The following is a 17,920-nucleotide window of genomic DNA, read 5'->3' as shown; positions in this document are numbered from 1 at the left end:
AGTACATATACAAATCCGTCTTGTGGTGTTTCCTCCTGTGGCATGGACCATATTATGTAAGGAATAAACCCCGAAGACTCACCAATATTCGCGCGACTGGTGGAGTCCGAGGCCGCGCGAATATTGGCGAGTCTGAGGAGTTTATTGCGCTTAAACCTAAAATCATACATATTGGCGGCCTAGTTTCGTAACCCTTGTATCCTCTTCTGATGAGGATTTGCTGCGTGAGTCGCAAAACCTATAGCGGGAACTTGACCAAATGAATAGGTGAACAGATGATGAACCGATGCTTGCTTCTTAAAAGGCAGAAAAAGAAAGTGTACCTCCCAAAATATCAAACGTTGTGGCAAGCCTCTCAGCTTCTGCATATCAAAGCTTGGAAACTATCGCAAAAAATAAAATACAGAAAAGAAAAACAATGAGCAGTTCGGATTTTCGATTCCTAGCAATATGAAAGGGAGGGGTGTGAATCCCAGTGAGGCAGCAAAATATTAAGTACGATTCTTACGACAAGTAGGGGTTACTGAAGGCCAATATTGCAACCCGGGCTTCACGGGAAAGGAACCAAAGGGGAGGCCTATACAAGGGCAACATAACTCATGAGATTGTTATTTCGATGCAGAAATTCTTGCGCCAAACTTAACCACCGATCTCGCTTTTATGAGTTTAAGAACCATGTACTCACTGGACAGACTGGTCTGACATGCATAGAAGGCTAGGCAAACTGACATCACCACACCACAGGAGGAGAATGCATTGTTGGAGGGGATTGCCTAAAACCACTTTTTATTTGAATGGGCCCGTTGTCCATACAGACTTGACCAAAAGTCATTGAGATGAATAAATAATATGGCGATTGCTTAAAACCTTAAATTTTAAAAAAAAATGAGATTCACATCGATTTTTTAAACAAACAAAAACAAAACATGACGACGACTACAATGCAACCTGTATACAATGTATGTACAACTTGACTGCAGATAAGTGGGTTATGATGATTTGGGAATCGAACCCGTGCCGCAGGCACTATAACCAGTAGGCTACCCCACAGCCTATATACGTAATTAATAAGTGAGGTAGCTTAATGGTTGTAGTGCCTGCGGCGTGGGTTCGATTCCCCGCAAAGGGACAATGTGTAAAGCCCATGCGTTGTTCCCCGTTATACTGCTGCTGCTAAGTCTGTACACTTCGTAGTGGAACGTGGCGGTGCTAGAGTGACATTTGACATGTAATAAATGGATAAAAACATTGAGTTTTTGTTTCTGTAATTCAATAACTGGGGTATTACTGTTCTGATTTCTGCGTTAGGACAGGGTCAGTAATAGGGTGCTAGTATTTGAAAGTGGGACTCCAATATACGCGCTAATGTCGCCAATATACGAACCTAGGTCGCCAATAGACGAAAGATACTGGACTCCTATTCCGTTCTTATTGGAGGGATATGTTGTGTAATGGAGGCAGTTTTAGGTTTAAACTAGAATACTGTTGCGTACAAATAAAAATCTCAGTCGCTAACAGCTGAGGTGATATGAAAAGAGTTTTTATTAACACCGCATTCAAGAACATTGCACCTACATGATGAAGTCAATGTCACCCATTCTGACACAGAATCCCCAGTTTGAAACACGCTAATTGTCAAAATTATAAATTATATTTTAGTCACTTTTACGGGATTCTTTTTATTGAAGAAAGTGTTAACAACACAGGTAAGAAGTTGTAGTACTCAAAAGGAGCTAGTAAAATCTCTATCACTTCTCGCTTCTTTTACCTGCGTGACTTTTCTTTATGACGACCGCATAACATATTCACGTGATATACTATTCACAAACAGAAAGTGGGTGGGAGGGTGAGTGAAACTGTTTCATCACATCGGCAATATTGCAGTCATATTATCGCCATGAAAACAGGTTAATTACGGAGAAATGTGTGTCATCAAAGAACAACAAAACATTAAGTTAGGTATCACAGTTACTGACCATTTCAAATGACAAAATATTCTACATACATCAACAAAACATTCAAAGTATCAAGATACTATCTATGGACCACCAGCAATCAACCTGTCAGATAATCTATACAGGTAAAGGGAAAGGGTGGCCCAGACATCTGAGACGTCGCTGTTCCAGAAGAGTTGTGTGCCTTTAGCAAGCCCAAATCCTCTGATCGTGGGTTCGCATCCCGGGTCAACCCGATTACGTTTGTGTGTCAGTCAGCGCCATAGCAATGCTGGTGAGGTTCACCAGACTATCAGACCACCATCGCTTCTTCCTTTCCTCACACATCTAACAGAGATGCGGTGATATAATCACAGTTGAAAGTGGCGTAAACCCAACTTCCTCACGAGTTCAAGTAAACAAACGATAAACTAACTCGGGATGTCCCCCGCCGTTATGTTGCCGAAATATTGCTAAAAGTGTCGTAAAGCCAAACTCACTCACTCGCTATATCGGACACTGCTCCAGTCTATGAGCCACCGTGGCCGACAGTGCGTGGGTCAGTGGGACGAGGTAGCACAGCCCTGCACTGAGAGATTCTAAAAAGACCTCTTTTGAAAAGGTTGGCGATCACCGTGCGTGTTTAATGTGTGTGATTATCCTTGAGGATATAAGGGAATAACCAGACAAGTGTGTGTGTGTGCAATGTTAAGAGCTGAGTGTTTATATACCACTTTGTATTTTGAATTCATTTGTTTCTCTACCCAATGCATTTTAATAAATCGAAAATGTGAACGAAAGAGTATGTTTTCCGTCAACGTTATGTAAGTATTGGCTATGAAACGATATATATTGCTGTATAGTCCTTTGATTTTCGTGATAGTTTGTATGGAAAGGTATGTTGTTTTTAGTTTCGAAAATGACTTTATTCAATACATCGATCACATTAAAAACCTGAGATCACCAACTGTACAGTTGTGTACGTGCTTCAAAGTTGAACCCATGTAGTCCTCGATGTCAGTTACTGTATGTTGACGAACCTGGGTGCTTTTTATCAACAGTAGTATACCTAGGACGCTAACTTACATCGGTTTCAACGACATGGAATTAAGCCAATCGCTGGTAGGGGACGATTCATCTTAAAATCAAACTTGTCGCAGAGGGAAAATTGAGTTTGACAGCGAAACAGATTCTTACTAACTGGAACAACAAGGGAGGGTAGCTAAATTAACAACCATTTGTTTCCTTCACATCTTCAAAATACTGATCAATTGTCTAGTATCCTTGAGCCTATCCAGGCAACATGACATGTGACGTACTGGGCCCTGTCTTGCATGTAGCAAGTTGGAGCGTGCAAAGGAAGCCAGGTTCCAGTTTACTTTGCTTGATCCTTTCTATGACGTCATACTGGCTACACTTTGCAAAATTGTCATGTGACCCTGTCTATGACGTCACAATCATACCTTAGAGATTCTCATTCCAGTAGACACAGCGCTTGCGTCAGGTCACAGAAATACATGTCTCTCCTCTCTTTGAACTCTGAAGTTCGTAAACATATCACTCGCAAGTTAAACATGGCTCCGGATTTGGTGAAAGTCGTATTCAAGCTGTATCATCTACCAGAAAATGTTGAAAGGTGTCTTAAAGATGAAAGCGACAGAAGAAATGCTGTCAACGTTGCCCTCCTCGGTTCCATCCGTCAGCTTGGTCGGTGGACACTTGAGAAACAGCTGATTGCCAAAGCTTCCTCTTCTGAAAGTAATGTGTGGGAGGTCAGTGTTGAACTTCCGGTGTCCTCGTCCTTTGAATGGTCATGGCTGGTGGCTGATGACAAGAAAGTCCTCTTCTGGGATCCCGCACAAGACAGAAGGTAATGAAAATCAGTTCTCCACATCTCTGCAAAACTCGTTCATTGTAACATTCGTTATTAACTTAAAGACCTGAGAGAGTAGTGAGAAGAAGACGATACATAATATAGTATTTCTTTGTTGTGGAATATTGAAATGGACTTATCTATTGTTTCAGGTCGCGACTGTCCTACCACGAAGGAGTGATGTATGCATCCTGGGGACGGGACCCCAACTATTTTGTCTCCCAGACCTGCGCCCTGAAACTGGAGACTCACTATTGCTGTGCAGCAGGGGAAGCTCTCGCTGTTGTAGGCTCGGAGCCATGTCTTGGATCCTGGAAATCTAAGAAAGCATTGATAGCTCACGAGTACCCGGAGTCATCAGGAATCTGGAGGGTAAGTACACTAATGCAACATAGAGTATATTGTAATGTTTGGTGAATAGGAATTATTTAAACCTGGAGGCACATTAAGTAAAAATCGTCTTCATTGATGAAATTCACAAACAATTGTCGTCTCTATCAGTATCCGTTTGATGTTTTACTTCAGGCAAATACTCTACTGGACATCCACCGTGACTACCAGTGGAAGTGGGTGGTCATCGATGTGAAGACGAGGAAGGTGAAGAGATGGGAGGAGTGTGCCAATAGATTCATTTCCACCAACTGTGAGCAACTCTCCATCCGGGCACCCTGGAACATGCCATCATCCACCTTGTCCCACTCCTCCATCATCCAGGAGCAGACGATCGACATGGCCAAGGTGGCCAAGTTCTATGATGCCGTGGAGAACTGTGATGAACTCTTGACCTCGGAGATGATTCACGTGACGTCTGGGTGGCACACACGACGGAAGACGAAGAGGAAACCATTTGTCAGTAAGTACAGCCTTTCATTTATTTTTCTGATAGCTCATGAAAGAAAAGTTACCAATTGGCAGTAATTTACACTTTCGGGTTAAATCCCTTGGGTTTGTGAGGATCCCCTTATTGTGGGTTCAAATGCTGATGGTTCCACACCTGTGCTTAGTAGTGAGTTATGATGATGCGTCACTTTTCAACTCATGTAGTGAGTCAACCATGTAGAAGTTCACGAAACGGGCTTTCAGTATTGTGTTACCGTGGTGAAAGAGTAAGCAGTGGTAAAATCAGGTTAGAATGCATGCCACAGTAAACTTGTAGAACCGAAGAATATTGTTCAAAAGTATTGATACATGTACACGTCCGGCAACATGTTTTCTCCCTGATCACATTAACAGTTCGTGGTACATGTGAAATATTGTTTTAACAACCAACTCACTCACTCATTCACTCACTCACTCACTCACTCACTCCAAACGCGCGATAGACATTGCCAGAACATTGCCAGGACATTGTCTGTGAATCTTTGGACGTACGTCAATCAGTTCTGGTCGGACTGTCCTCTATCCACTCTGTCGATCTTGTCCTGTTACAGCGTATACTGTTCCTTCTGTTTCCCAAGCTTAAATAAATATTATATGTCATATTTTATCAAATATTATATTTGCAGTAACGGAAACTGAGAAAATGGCAGCCTTGAAACCAAAGAAACAGTGTGAACAGAAGCCAAGAAGTCACAGGTCATTTATCAGGAAGATTCCAGGACTTGTGTGTCACGTGACCAACTTCCTGAGTGACTGTTACTACTGGCTGGAGTAGATGTGGCGTTGTCATGGAAGAAAACCTATTTCTCAAAACATTTTATAAATACTGTGTATGCTGTATGTATTTTCATAGGATCATCTTGACTGTAAATATCACCAAAATTCGTTCAAATACCATGTTATTAATTGGAAAGCAAACTGACAAATTATGTTATGTATTTTCACATGCAATTAGCATGTCACTTGTACATATGTCAGTGAAACAGAATTAAAATTCAGTACATATACAAATCCGTCTTGTGGTGTTTCCTCCTGTGGCATGGACCATATTATTTAAGGAATAAACCCCGAAGACTCGCCAATATTCGCGCGACTGGTGGAGTCCGAGGCCGCGCGATTATTGGCGAGTCTGAGGAGTTTATTGCGCTTAAACCTAAAATCATACATATTGGCGGCCTAGTTTCGTAACCCTTGTATCCACTTCTGATGAGGATTTGCTGCGTGAGTCGCAAAACCTATAGCGGGAACTTGACCAAATGAATAGGTGAGCAGATGATGAACCGATGCTTGCTTCTTAAAAGACAGAAAAAGAAAGTGTACCTCCCAAAATATCAAACGTTTTGGCAAGCCTCGATCTGCGCAATTGGGAACCGATGACATGTGTCAACCAAGTCAGCGAGCCCGCAAAGGGACTAAGTGTAAAGCCCATGCGTTGTTCCCCGTTATACTGCTGCTGCTAAGTCTGTACACTTCGTAGTGGAACGTGGCGGTGCTAGAGTGACATTTGACATGTAATAAATGGATAAAAACATTGAGTTTTTGTTTCTGTAATTCAATAACTGGGGTATTACTTTTCTGATTTCTGCGTTAGGACAGGGTCAGTAATAGGGTGCTAGTATTTGAAAGTGGGACTCCAATATACGCGCTAATGTCGCCAATATACGAACCTAGGTCGCCAATAGACGAAAGATACTGGACTCCTATTCCGTTCTTATTGGAGGGATATGTTGTGTAATGGAGGCAGTTTTAGGTTTAAACTAGAATACTGTTGCGTACAAATAAAAATCTCAGTCGCTAACAGCTGAGGTGATATGAAAAGAGGGTTTATTAACACCGCATTCAAGAACATTGCACCTACATGATGAAGTCAATGTCACCCATTCTGACACAGAATCCCCAGTTTGAAACACGCTAATTGTCAAAATTATAAACTATATTTTAGTCACTTTTAGGGGATTCTTTTTATTGAAGAAAGTGTTGAGAACACAGGTACGAAGTTGTAGTCCTCTAAGGGAACTAGTAAAATCTCTATCACTTCTCACATTTATAACCTGCGTGACTTTTCTTTATGATGACCGCATAACATTGAAGTGATATACTATTGTAACAAAAAAATTCAAGTCTGATCGTGGCTTCAAGTACAGAGATGATGAAACTCCTAGCCATTACAGTGATTCCAGCCAAGATACCAGCCTTATGCTGCATTTAATTAAGGTGACATACCTGTGCAGTCTGCTTCTAAGCTACAGTATCAGGTATAACGGTAATTTCCAACGCATGTAACGTCAGTCAAGTTTACAGTCGCCATGTTGGATATTCTGACGTCACGTTTATGCATCTTGTGACTCTTGGTCACCTATGAATAGAGCTGTCAAGGTTAGCGTCGGTGCGGCAAATTTGACTTTCTCAAGCAAGGTGGGGTTCCTCACAGCTTAATTCTCATTTTCGCTTTATAGGACATTTTTATTGTATAACTTGGCCTACCTTTAGAATACAGCACCACAAACTAAAAACACGTCATAATACTATTTTACGTAATTCCAAGTGATTTTGTTCAAAAGCACGTTCTTGAAACAATGCCCTATGACGCTGGCATAGCAACAAGGTCGTCAAGCTCAGCGAGTGAGTATAAGCTCCGCTCACTGATGTTTCATCTCTACCAGCCATGTCATTACAGAAACCCAACGATGTTGCGAGTTTCCAGTAGTAGTTCCCGGCGGATGCGCAATTTATCGCAAGCACCAGTTTTAAATATTTTTTCTTTTTTGACTAATATGCTCGTATTTCTTTGTATTAAGAGGTGCTGAGGTGTGAGTGTATTCTATTTACTAGAATTATTCCAAGGGTTTGGGTTAGCATTAGGTTCAGGGTTAGGTTTGGGGTTAGGGTTAGGGTTAGGGTTAGGGTTGGGTTTAGGGTTAGGGTTTAGGGTTAGGGTAAGGGACCTAATCCAATATAGTAGGTAAATGCATGAGTACCAATTGTTTTCCTTTTCCATTTTTAATACTTTGTTCACAAAGAAAAACGGGAGACCAAAAACGTCAAAAGTTAAATAAACGATGAAATGGTTTAATGTCGAAATTTAGGCCTGACGGAAATCGGCCTCCAGCAACTTTCACCTCTAGATCTACATTTTTTCAATAATGATTCGAAGTCTAACTCACCCTCGTGCCGTCACCAAACATGCCCATGTCTCACACATTCCTTAGCGCGATCCACATTATCCTTACTGGGTTCCCTACAACTTTTTTCTGTCACGAAAGCACACAATGATTTTATACAAGCACGTCATTCATGCATGCACCGTGAAATCAACGTCTGACGTCTGACGTCAACAACCGTTTTCAGTTCGAACCATATCGGCTCATTCAACACAGCATGGTATCTTGTAGATTACGGAATAGGACGATCGTGCCAAATGATACCGGGACCATCATTCGTAACTACTCGGGTCATTCCGGAAAGGGGCCTTCTTGCAGGTTACGGAAAGAGGCGAGTAGTTACGATTGCGGGACCATCAGTAGATTGACAGCACGAGGCACCAACATTCGTAACTACTCGTGTCATTCCGGCAAGCCTTGCAGGTCACGGAAAGAGACGAGTAGTTACGAATGGAGGCACCAAGTCTACCCGTAACCTTCGTAATTGTCCGCAACCTATTCGACTCTTTCCGTTCATTTCCGTGACGTCACAGGAATGTAGCTAAATTTGCACCTTGTAGCTCAGTCGGTTAGCTGTCGGGCTAACAATCCGAAGGTCGCGGGTTCGCTGACATGTGACCTACGGCTGGGAACGTCCTCACGAGAAATTGTGTTGCTGAATTCTAAAGGTGCTCCTTATGGTTTTATTTTTCTGACCTTGTTGAGACCCGGATTCATTCCGGCAGATTCATTCCGACGGATTATCCTTGGCTAATGGGAATCAAGTGTACAGACTACAGATACAGATACACTCACAGTCACAGTTGTCAATCGCAAGTCAAGTATGATTTATCGCCATTAGGAAATATTACAGTCCACAGTTTATTTAATATTTGACGGTCGCTGATTGCCTTCGCGATGCGGGGGGTCTAAGGTCATGTTTACCTTATCAAGTTACAGTCTCTGCTGACCAGTTCTTATACAGGGTATTATTGGAATCGTCTACAGCCGAGACATACGTTTTTCAGTGCAAGTTATAAGTGGGATTTAGCTTCATTCTTAATTGTATCACATTTTGACAGCTGTCGGAGGTGTGGCCTCCTTGTCATTCATTCCGGATCACGTGACTTCCGGAATACGTTGTTTACATTATCTGGATCAAGTTCCGGTTGCTGCAAGGTCATACACTTTCCAGTTTCAAAGTTTATTGTACAGTTTAATTCATTTAACAGCCATGAGTCTCAATCAAGACTGCCGTACAGCATTGCAAGACTTCTACAACCTTGAAGACACGGTGTGACAAGCAAGATATCCAGTCCTGATGACAGTCCAGGTGACAGTTTCGAGATCGTGTATTTTCAGTTTAGTGCTCATTAAATTAAATCGTTATTGGAACTTTATTTACTTGTTGTTTGATCCTTCTGCATATCGCCAGTTTCTTCATTCTTTGTCTGTTAGGTCCTTGTGATATACTTTCACTGAACTTCGTCTCCGAACTCTGGTATTTATTTTGTCACATTTTGTGGCTGGTGGCAGCATCCATTATATTTGTGTAGTTTGTCTACTAGTATTTTTTACTAGTCCTTGGTCGTTCCGTTACACTATTCACAAACAGAAAGTGGGTGGAAGGGTGAGTGAAACTTTTACATCGCATCGGCAATATTGCAACTATATTATTGCGATGAAAACAGGATAATTACGAATAAATGTCTGTCATCAAAGAACAACAAAACATTAAGTTAGGTATCTCAGTTACTGACCATTTCAAATGACAAAATATTCTACATACATCAACAAAACATTCAAAGTATCAAGATACGAGCTATGGGCCACCAGCAATCAACCTGTCAGATAATCTATACAGGTAAAGGGGAAGGGTGATCCAGACATCTGAGACGTCGCTGTTCCAGAAGAGTTGTGTGCCTTTAGCAAGTCCAAATCCTCTGATCGTGGGTTCGCATCCCGGGTCAACCCGATTACGTTTGTGTGTTCCTCTACATCGTTTGCGTTTGTGAAAACGACACAAACCAATACAATGAACAAGACAATTCCTTTAAATATGTGTACCCCTGCACATGTTGCAGTAATGGTTACGTGTTATCTTCCAACACTTGTGTAGAGGCCTAAAATGTGGCATAGTACACTTACTGAGACAATTTCCCATGTAAATATATTCAAGCAATCAAAAGCTTTCAAAGAATAAAAACGCATACCTTGTATCCACATATGATATTGTGTTGAACATGGATATATGTAGATGCTGAAATCAATTTCATAAAAAAAAAATATGAGCGATACGCAAAATATACATCACGATACTAAAAGTCCAATGGAAATGGTGGGCATTGAGTTTACTTTTGTCCAACCGACCTTCACCTCAAAGAAATTGCCTAATATGTGCAACAATGTTGACGGGTGACATCACTACCTATGGCCGATTTCTTTCAAAATGGCGACTTCGCTGACAAGGGTACACAGGATTTTGAGAGGACGTTTTCCTTGATTCAGGTATCTTTTTCACATAAATGTGAGATGTAAGTAATCAGAATTATTCTGACTATCTGTGTATTGTTATTTGTTTTTATCATTTATTGTAAATGACGGAAGAGGCCAGAAATGCCGATGAGTACCGTTGTCGTTCTGCGTGATTTTGCGTCAGTCATGGCGTCACGCTGCACTAAAAGTTTGACAGTTTCTTATGAATTACCGGTACCACAGTATTTCATTGTATCTTCTTTTCAATTTGCTATTTCTTGCTACAATACTCTTCCCCTGAATATACTAAGCGTATTGAGGCATTATAAGCAATGATTAGACGGCTGAATGTTGGAAAATTTCCGAAAATGCTACGCAGTGTAAAATTGGAATTTTTTCTTTGTTTACGTTTCAAACAAGCGCTGTCTTTCGAGCACAGAGTTTGCTTTCATACCAGTTATCTAGACAGTTGGTATTGGTGACAAAGACCATTTGAAATTTGATCCTAAGATGTGTGGGGAATTCAATGATGCATTTGTCGCAGCTGGCTATGAAATATACGTGATGTTATAGGCGTCTCAATACCGGCCTTCTCGAAACGTGATTTTGTAAACATTAAGGAGAATACGAACGTTTTGTGTTTTTTGCAATAATGGAAGGAAGCACCCTAAAAACACTTACCGTAATCAAAATTTCAAAAAAAATATGTAAAATTAGCAATTGACGCGTGAAAAACGCTCTCGAATTTCCGCCTATTACGGAAAGACCCGACAGTTAATGAGCAGCGGCGGGTATCACGTGACATGACGTCAAATGTGCCTGTCGCCGATTGCTACCTCTATGGTTTGGAATGACAAGTTGGCTGTGATCATGGATTCAGAAGCAGTAAGAGATGTTCCCGATGTTGTTTTTGACCTGGATGTCAGGCCATATCAATATGAGCCAATTTTGGAGCATGGAATAGAAAATTCCAGTGGTGATGAAGAGGAAGAGTCCAGTGAAACAGAGGCACCACTTGATGTCAACATCGGAAGACTCGGGAACACAGACTGGTAAGTTCGTCATATAAACAATTATCGAATAATCGGTTTTATTGACTCGGTTAATACTGTTTTCATGTACCAGGTTTTGATATACCGACGTACTTAATTCCTGTCAAGGAGTAGTTTTATTTATCCGATCGCAGTAACGTTTTATGCGCTCAGCTCTTTAGTACGTTTCGTCATTCATAGTTATCGTCATGTAAAACACGGTTTAGGGAATGTTTGTGTATAACATTTTAAACAGTAAGCACATTTTTTGTTAATTGTGTGAAGTGTGTATGGCCGGCGATCGGCACAAATAATTCTCACTTAATATAATATTTTAGGTGTGACTGTGGCGAATGCATCCCGATGCCAACTGGTCTTGAGAGTAAATGTTGCCAGGAGATTCAGCAAACAGAACGCATGTGCGACGAAGAATCTGTGCAGTGTATCACTGAACATCCATATTTTGTGGACAATTGTCTTAGGAGAGGAGTGGTGTGGGTATCATTACTGGAGTTTGCTCAGCAGGATGGACCACTTGACGACAACGAGCCAATACATGAGTAAGTAAGTGTGTGTGTGTGTGTGTGCGTGTGTGCGTGTGTATGTGTGTATGTATGTATGTATGTATGTATGTATGTATGTATGTATGTATGTATGTATGCATGTCAGACATGGGGTAATTGTAATTTGTAATTGAAATTGAATGTAATTAATTACAAAAATCTGTGTAATTGCATGTAATTTGTAATTGATCGTTAAATATGTCATTTTTAATTGTAATTTAATTAATATCTCAAAGTAACTGAAATTTACGTTTTTCTAATTTTGAAGGTTATCAGGCAACCCATGCAGTAATTTTCTGTACAATAACGAGAACAAAGTGTTTTTTTTAATTAGAAGCTTGTTGTTTGTACATACTCTAGCAGGTGTTTTGAAAGAGATTTGAATGTCTTCCACCCTTTACATTATAAATGTACACAACACTGATGAAGGAGTAAGCATTAACTCCGAAACGTTGTGTTCTCTCATAAAGAAGTTGATATCCATAAAATCTTCATTCTTATGTATTTACACTTCTAAATGACATTCAAAGACTTGATGTTTGAAATAGATTCCAGCTAGGTAAGTATAGACATAATTACGACTGCCATTAACTTATGCCATGTGAATGGCATTAAACTATCATCATCTGCACTGGTATGAAACAAAGGGAATCAGTAATGCATGACTGAATGTAGTTCAGAATTTGAGGAAGTGGGGGATTAACTATACTGTTTGTCAAGTTCCTATCAAAGTGGCATCTTTGTTTATTTCTCATAGGATATGGCACTAAAATATCTTACTGAAACTTTAGTCCTACTTTTATAATCATGAAATTCAGGAAGGCATAAATATAACTTGACAAATATTTCAGTATGTTAATATGGATTATAAGTTTGTCATTTGAGCGAAATTTATCAGGACTTCCAACTAATGGACACAGGATAAAAAAAACAACAGACTGAACCATGTTTAAAGTTTAGAAATTAAACAGTCAAAATTTTTATAATTTAATTTCTGGACATTAAAAATGTGAACCGGATTTGGGGACTGACTGATATGAGCATGAAAAATTCATGCATTAATGCTTCAAAAATAGGTATCATGACACAGGACTTTGTCAATTAAAGAAATACAGAAAAAAATATTTTTAGAATTTTTTTTTTGTAATTGTAATTAATTACTTTTGTAATTAAATTAATTACTTTTTAAATTAAAGTGTAATTTTAATTGTGGAAAATGAATATAACTGTAATATAATTTATTACATTTCAAAGTAATTGAACCCATGTATGTATGTATGTGTGCGTGTAAACAGCCATAAATTCTGATGCACAAGTAAACTACATATGTGTCACAGGGGACAATATAATTCAAAAAGATAATTAATTTATTATAATGAATTATTTGATGTAAAGATGGAAATGGGAAATCATAGAAATGTGAAAACAACACCAATATTGGAGCATCTTGTCTCAATTCATCGATTACTATTAAAATACAAGTTTGCGATGGTATCTATTTAATAAAATGATGATCTCAGCTTCCTTCAATTGCAGGGCATACAGATACTGTTCATATCGTCGCTTCTCCAGATTGGTGTACCATACGCTTCCTAAGAAATGTAGGAAGGTTCATCCTTCCTGTGTTGTGAAAAAAAATTAGGGAGGCATTTCCAGCAGAATCAGACACATACACTGGCTTCAAGTATGCAAGACCTTGACAATCTTCAATGTTTTCACTCAACAATTTCAAATCTGTTATGAAATACATTTGGAAGAATGAGCTGAGTCAGATGGCTTCCAGTTTACCAAGACTGTTTTGTCAGTTAAATAAGCTGTGACTGTTTACCCTAATAGATTACTTTATTGTATTAATTCCATGTCATATTCAGGAGTGGAAATAGTGTATTGCCCAACATTCCAGGCCAGTGTTTCTTTGTTTCTAATGTGCAAACTTCACTATCACTGCAAGTGATTTTACATGTGCCACTGTACACTAGCAATTTTTTTTTTAGTTCACTAGCAATTTCCACCCCTGGGGATAATGTTTTTCACCCACCACATGTCAATGGTTTTGCATCATGCCTTCCAACACAGAGATATTCACCAATGCCTAATAGTATTACCTGTATGAATGTATTATAGAGCTATGAAGTGCAAATAACACAAAAGTCAATTCGTAAAAGTCACAAATTTTATTTACCGGTACTTCATAACCTTGTCATTTTTTGGTTGGATGACCTCTTGTCGTCTGATGAATAACAACAAAAGAGATCACTTTGTTTCACTCAGACTACGTATAAAGCAGGAATTTCCTGAACAAAATATGTCAGGGATATTAGTATTTTTACAATTGATATTTCATCAGTGAGTCAATATTCATAATTAAAAAAAATTCCAAACATCCCGAACTAATTTTGTGTATTTGTTGACTGATTTCATATTTCATGTAAATAAACCTATCTATGATGACCAGTGGTATCTTTTTCTATCTAAACTACACCTTAGGTATTCGTAAAACATGTGATATACTATGCTCCAAGGAACTAGACAGCAAGTAACGACAAGGTCTCAGATGCTCCATTCAAAATTACAACAGTAGTGCAACTGACAGAGTCTCGGAGTCTGTTGCAAGGCTTATCTCAAGTATACTCTACTTCGGCATCAAGAATCTTGACTTTTGTTGGGTGACCAAGTCTTTCTTAACAACGGGTTTAAAGCTCTTGGTAAGTGGCAAAGGTGTACTGTGGAATTGCTTGTCTGCATCTTTCCTCGCTGATGTGTAGTTTGGCAAAGCTTTTCTTCTTTCTATTACAGCCCGCTGCAGGTCTTCCGCATAGTCTGCATGATACAAAATAGCAATTAATAATTATAATACAAACAATTTAAAAACTATAGACAACACAACACAGGCTTCATTTTCACTGTACTCATGCACAAATGTATTTTGGTGCAAAAGATCAAGGGAACATATCGGATGCTGAGAAAGTGAGTTTAGTTTTTACCTGCACTCAGCAATATTCCAGCTGTATGGCAGCAGATCACATTTTGAAAAAGCACTACTTCAACAGTGAGAGTTAAAATTCAACAGAAATATGATATGAAACAAAAACAATACTGTTACACCAGTCTTAATTTTGCATGTGAAAAATCTGCAGTTCTAGACTTACTGAAAGTAACTTGTTGTTTCACAGGTTTAACTACAGCTTCCTCTCCTTTCTTTGATTTGGGATACATCATCTTCCATCTTGAATTGCCCACCTGATCTGTTGCTTGTTCGCGGTTTCCATTTTCATTGAAATGGAGAGCAGCAAGGAACATTCTGAAATATTTAAAGTTGGCGTGATAAGTGAAAAATATATGTCACTGCTATGGTTATTGAACTCACTTCTACTAAGTGTAAACCAAGCATTGCAGCTGAGATCAAGAACACTCCACACTTATTAGTGGCATCTGTAATGTATATATTGTAGAAATTATTGGAGCAATTATTATGAATGTCTGCAGAGGGGTTCTATGCATATCTCACCTTGCCATCATTGCAGCATAAAAGTAGTGGGTATTCTTCGGCGCAAAGTGATTCACCACACTGTGAAAAACCTCCAATGCAAAAGTCTGATACACTGGAGACAGGTTTGGCAAATCTCTCACCAGGTAACCACTGCTGACAACCTCCATGAAAGCTTTGTATGGTTTAGAACCTATAAAAACAAAATTGCTACTGATAATGTCTTCATTTATGTTGTCATAGTTAATGTCAAGTGTACCTTTATGGTAGTCTGGCATACTAACGGTAAATTAATGCCTAACTGTGTATAAATAATGAAAAGAACTTGTTCATTGGTCACATATGAAATGCTAATAATATTAAGAAACATTTGAAAAGGCGAACCTTCTTTCAACCATAGCCTTTCCTCAGTCAAGGGTCCATGCTCACACTGCTTGAACTTGGACGAGTGTCCTTCATGTTTGTTAGCAACATGATTTATCACTGACAGCCATTTGTCCACTTTCAAATCTGGATCATCTTTACATGAAGCAGCTACCCAGTACATATGGTTTGTAGTTGACTTGATCCAAGGACGAACTGCAGCACATCCAGGCTTTTTGGCTGCTGCTTCCAATTTCTTCCCAACTCCTGGCATCAATTGGAATAAGTAAAATGTAATTTAGTGGTAGACAACAGTGTTCATATGCAGTCAGTTCACATCAGATTTCACATATTTACAATTAGCCAATTCATTTTTATCTGAATGCCAGCAAATAGTAATTGACGTACATCAATAATCTGTATTATGAACAGATGAACACAAAATATGTTATGTATATTGAGTTGCTTTCCTCATTACAAATGACCTATGTTATTATTTAATTCCTTACCTTTGGTTACATGCCATACATCAAAGTAATGTTCCTTGTCCTTATGCTGCTCTCTCATGTATTTCTTCACTGAGACATGGCGATCTGTGATGACTTCCTTAATGGAACAACCTTTCTCTTCAAGGAATGACAATCCTCGCTTCAATCCCTCAAGTTCCATATGATGTGAATTCTTCACCTCATTGCTCTGAAACAATAAACACGAACATATCAATCACTTAACTGTCTGTTCCAGATTTCCAGATTTCTTAATAGGAATAAAGCTGCAAACAGCATCAAGCACAACACATGTCCACAATATTGCTACTTTTTACACAAATGTTTATAACATACAGCAGTATCTTGGGATTTCACTTATTGCCACTCACCTGGACAAGCTGAATGTCCAAAATTCTTCTGTCTCGAAGATCCATCAAGGTGTATGTGCCATACTTCGCACAATGTCCTGGCGTGTCACATCTCCCATCACCTCCCAAAACAAGTGGATTCTCACCAACACGCTCCAACAAGCTTGACTGATGCTCGTGCCAAACTTTTAGACAAGATGGTACAGTATAACATCGTTGTATGTTGATGAAAGTATCCATGCTAAAGATAGGCATTTTCATGAATTTGAACATTCGCAGTACTTGGGAGGCACATCCCCCACTCAAAAGAATACTGCTGGCACACAGAAGATTGCCCCAAGGCATTGTCCCGTGCATTGACTGACTCTGCCATCTTTTTGTGTGCCCCTTCAAGCACTCTGCCTCCACAGTTATCATGATGCCTTGATGTTGCACCAGTTTCACTTCACAAGTCATGCCACACAGTGAACTTGAAGTTGAACCAGACTGATGTGAGCAATACTTGAATAGTTTAGCAAGTGAAGTTTCAGAGACAAGAAACTGTCTTTCAGTCTGGGGATTTGCTGACAAGTAGAGAAATGATTCAGTATTGTTATCAGTATCTGTATCACAGTCAGTTTCACTGTCATCCAATTCTGAGTATTCAGAAGGCATGTATTCCTCATCACTTGTAAGAATTGTGTCCTCACAAGCATCAATGTCCTCCACTGCTTCGATGACACTGTATACCTCATGCTGCTTAGAACTACCTTGTGATATAGATGCATTTTCAGCTGAAAATAGCTCTAGAGGTGGAAATGGCGCAAGATCACACTGAACTTCTTTGGAGATGGTAGTGACTGGCTTGCACTGGCAAGGACTTGTAACTTGAATCCTCCTTGTTCGTTGTGATATACTACACTGCTGTGAAATAGTCTGAGTTTTCTGGTTGACAAAATGTGAACTTTTGTTCACATATGAAGCAGACGGTCCAGTGAGTATGTCATTAGTTGATGTAGAATCTTGTCCTGGAAACTCTTCATGTTGCCTTACATTTTCTATTTCATAAGGTTCATTTCTGTCTCTATCAAAGGCATTCAGCGGATTCGTTTCAATGGTTTGTTCATCATTCAAGATATCTTTCAGGATCTGCAAAAGATAGACAAAAAACACTCAAGATGTTCATAAAAAGCACAACATTAAATATCATATTTATGAACAATTTACTGTATTGTTTCAACTACTTAATTTTACCTAAGTAGCTAAACTCTTCATACATACCAGTAAATGTAAGGTCTTAAAAACTACCCCTACTTTAATGACAAAGTAGTTTACTAGAA

At 39.3% G+C, this 17,920-nt stretch overlaps 3 protein-coding genes across 3 annotated transcripts; 2 read left to right on the top strand and 1 right to left on the bottom strand.

Annotated features, from left to right (window-relative positions):
- Nucleotides 1-3,508: 3,508 nt before the first annotated feature.
- On the top strand, nucleotides 3,509-5,461 carry LOC137293449 (uncharacterized). The gene is made up of 4 exons (XM_067823986.1): nucleotides 3,509-3,804; nucleotides 3,960-4,179; nucleotides 4,333-4,660; nucleotides 5,313-5,461. Exons 1-4 carry the CDS (start codon nucleotides 3,509-3,511, stop codon nucleotides 5,459-5,461), a joined length of 993 nt encoding a protein of 330 aa, XP_067680087.1.
- A 5,613-nt stretch (nucleotides 5,462-11,074) lies between these two features.
- LOC137294792 (uncharacterized) lies at nucleotides 11,075-14,346 on the top strand. Its single transcript, XM_067825902.1, has 3 exons — nucleotides 11,075-11,353; nucleotides 11,671-11,892; nucleotides 13,432-14,346. The coding sequence occupies exons 1-3, from the start codon at nucleotides 11,115-11,117 to the stop codon at nucleotides 13,535-13,537; spliced, it is 567 nt and encodes a 188-aa protein (XP_067682003.1). The 5' UTR covers nucleotides 11,075-11,114; the 3' UTR covers nucleotides 13,538-14,346.
- A 181-nt stretch (nucleotides 14,347-14,527) lies between these two features.
- LOC137294815 (uncharacterized) lies at nucleotides 14,528-16,423 on the bottom strand. The gene is made up of 5 exons (XM_067825934.1): nucleotides 16,255-16,423; nucleotides 15,767-16,012; nucleotides 15,404-15,575; nucleotides 15,092-15,196; nucleotides 14,528-14,717 (listed from the first exon to the last, which is right to left on the bottom strand). The coding sequence occupies exons 1-5, from the start codon at nucleotides 16,412-16,414 to the stop codon at nucleotides 14,528-14,530; spliced, it is 873 nt and encodes a 290-aa protein (XP_067682035.1). The 5' UTR covers nucleotides 16,415-16,423.
- Nucleotides 16,424-17,920: the final 1,497 nt, after the last annotated feature.

This window comes from Haliotis asinina, chromosome 8 (assembly GCF_037392515.1).
Source record: "Haliotis asinina isolate JCU_RB_2024 chromosome 8, JCU_Hal_asi_v2, whole genome shotgun sequence".
Lineage (NCBI taxonomy): Eukaryota > Metazoa > Mollusca > Gastropoda > Lepetellida > Haliotidae > Haliotis > Haliotis asinina.
This window is presented reverse-complemented; position numbering and strand designations above follow the sequence as displayed.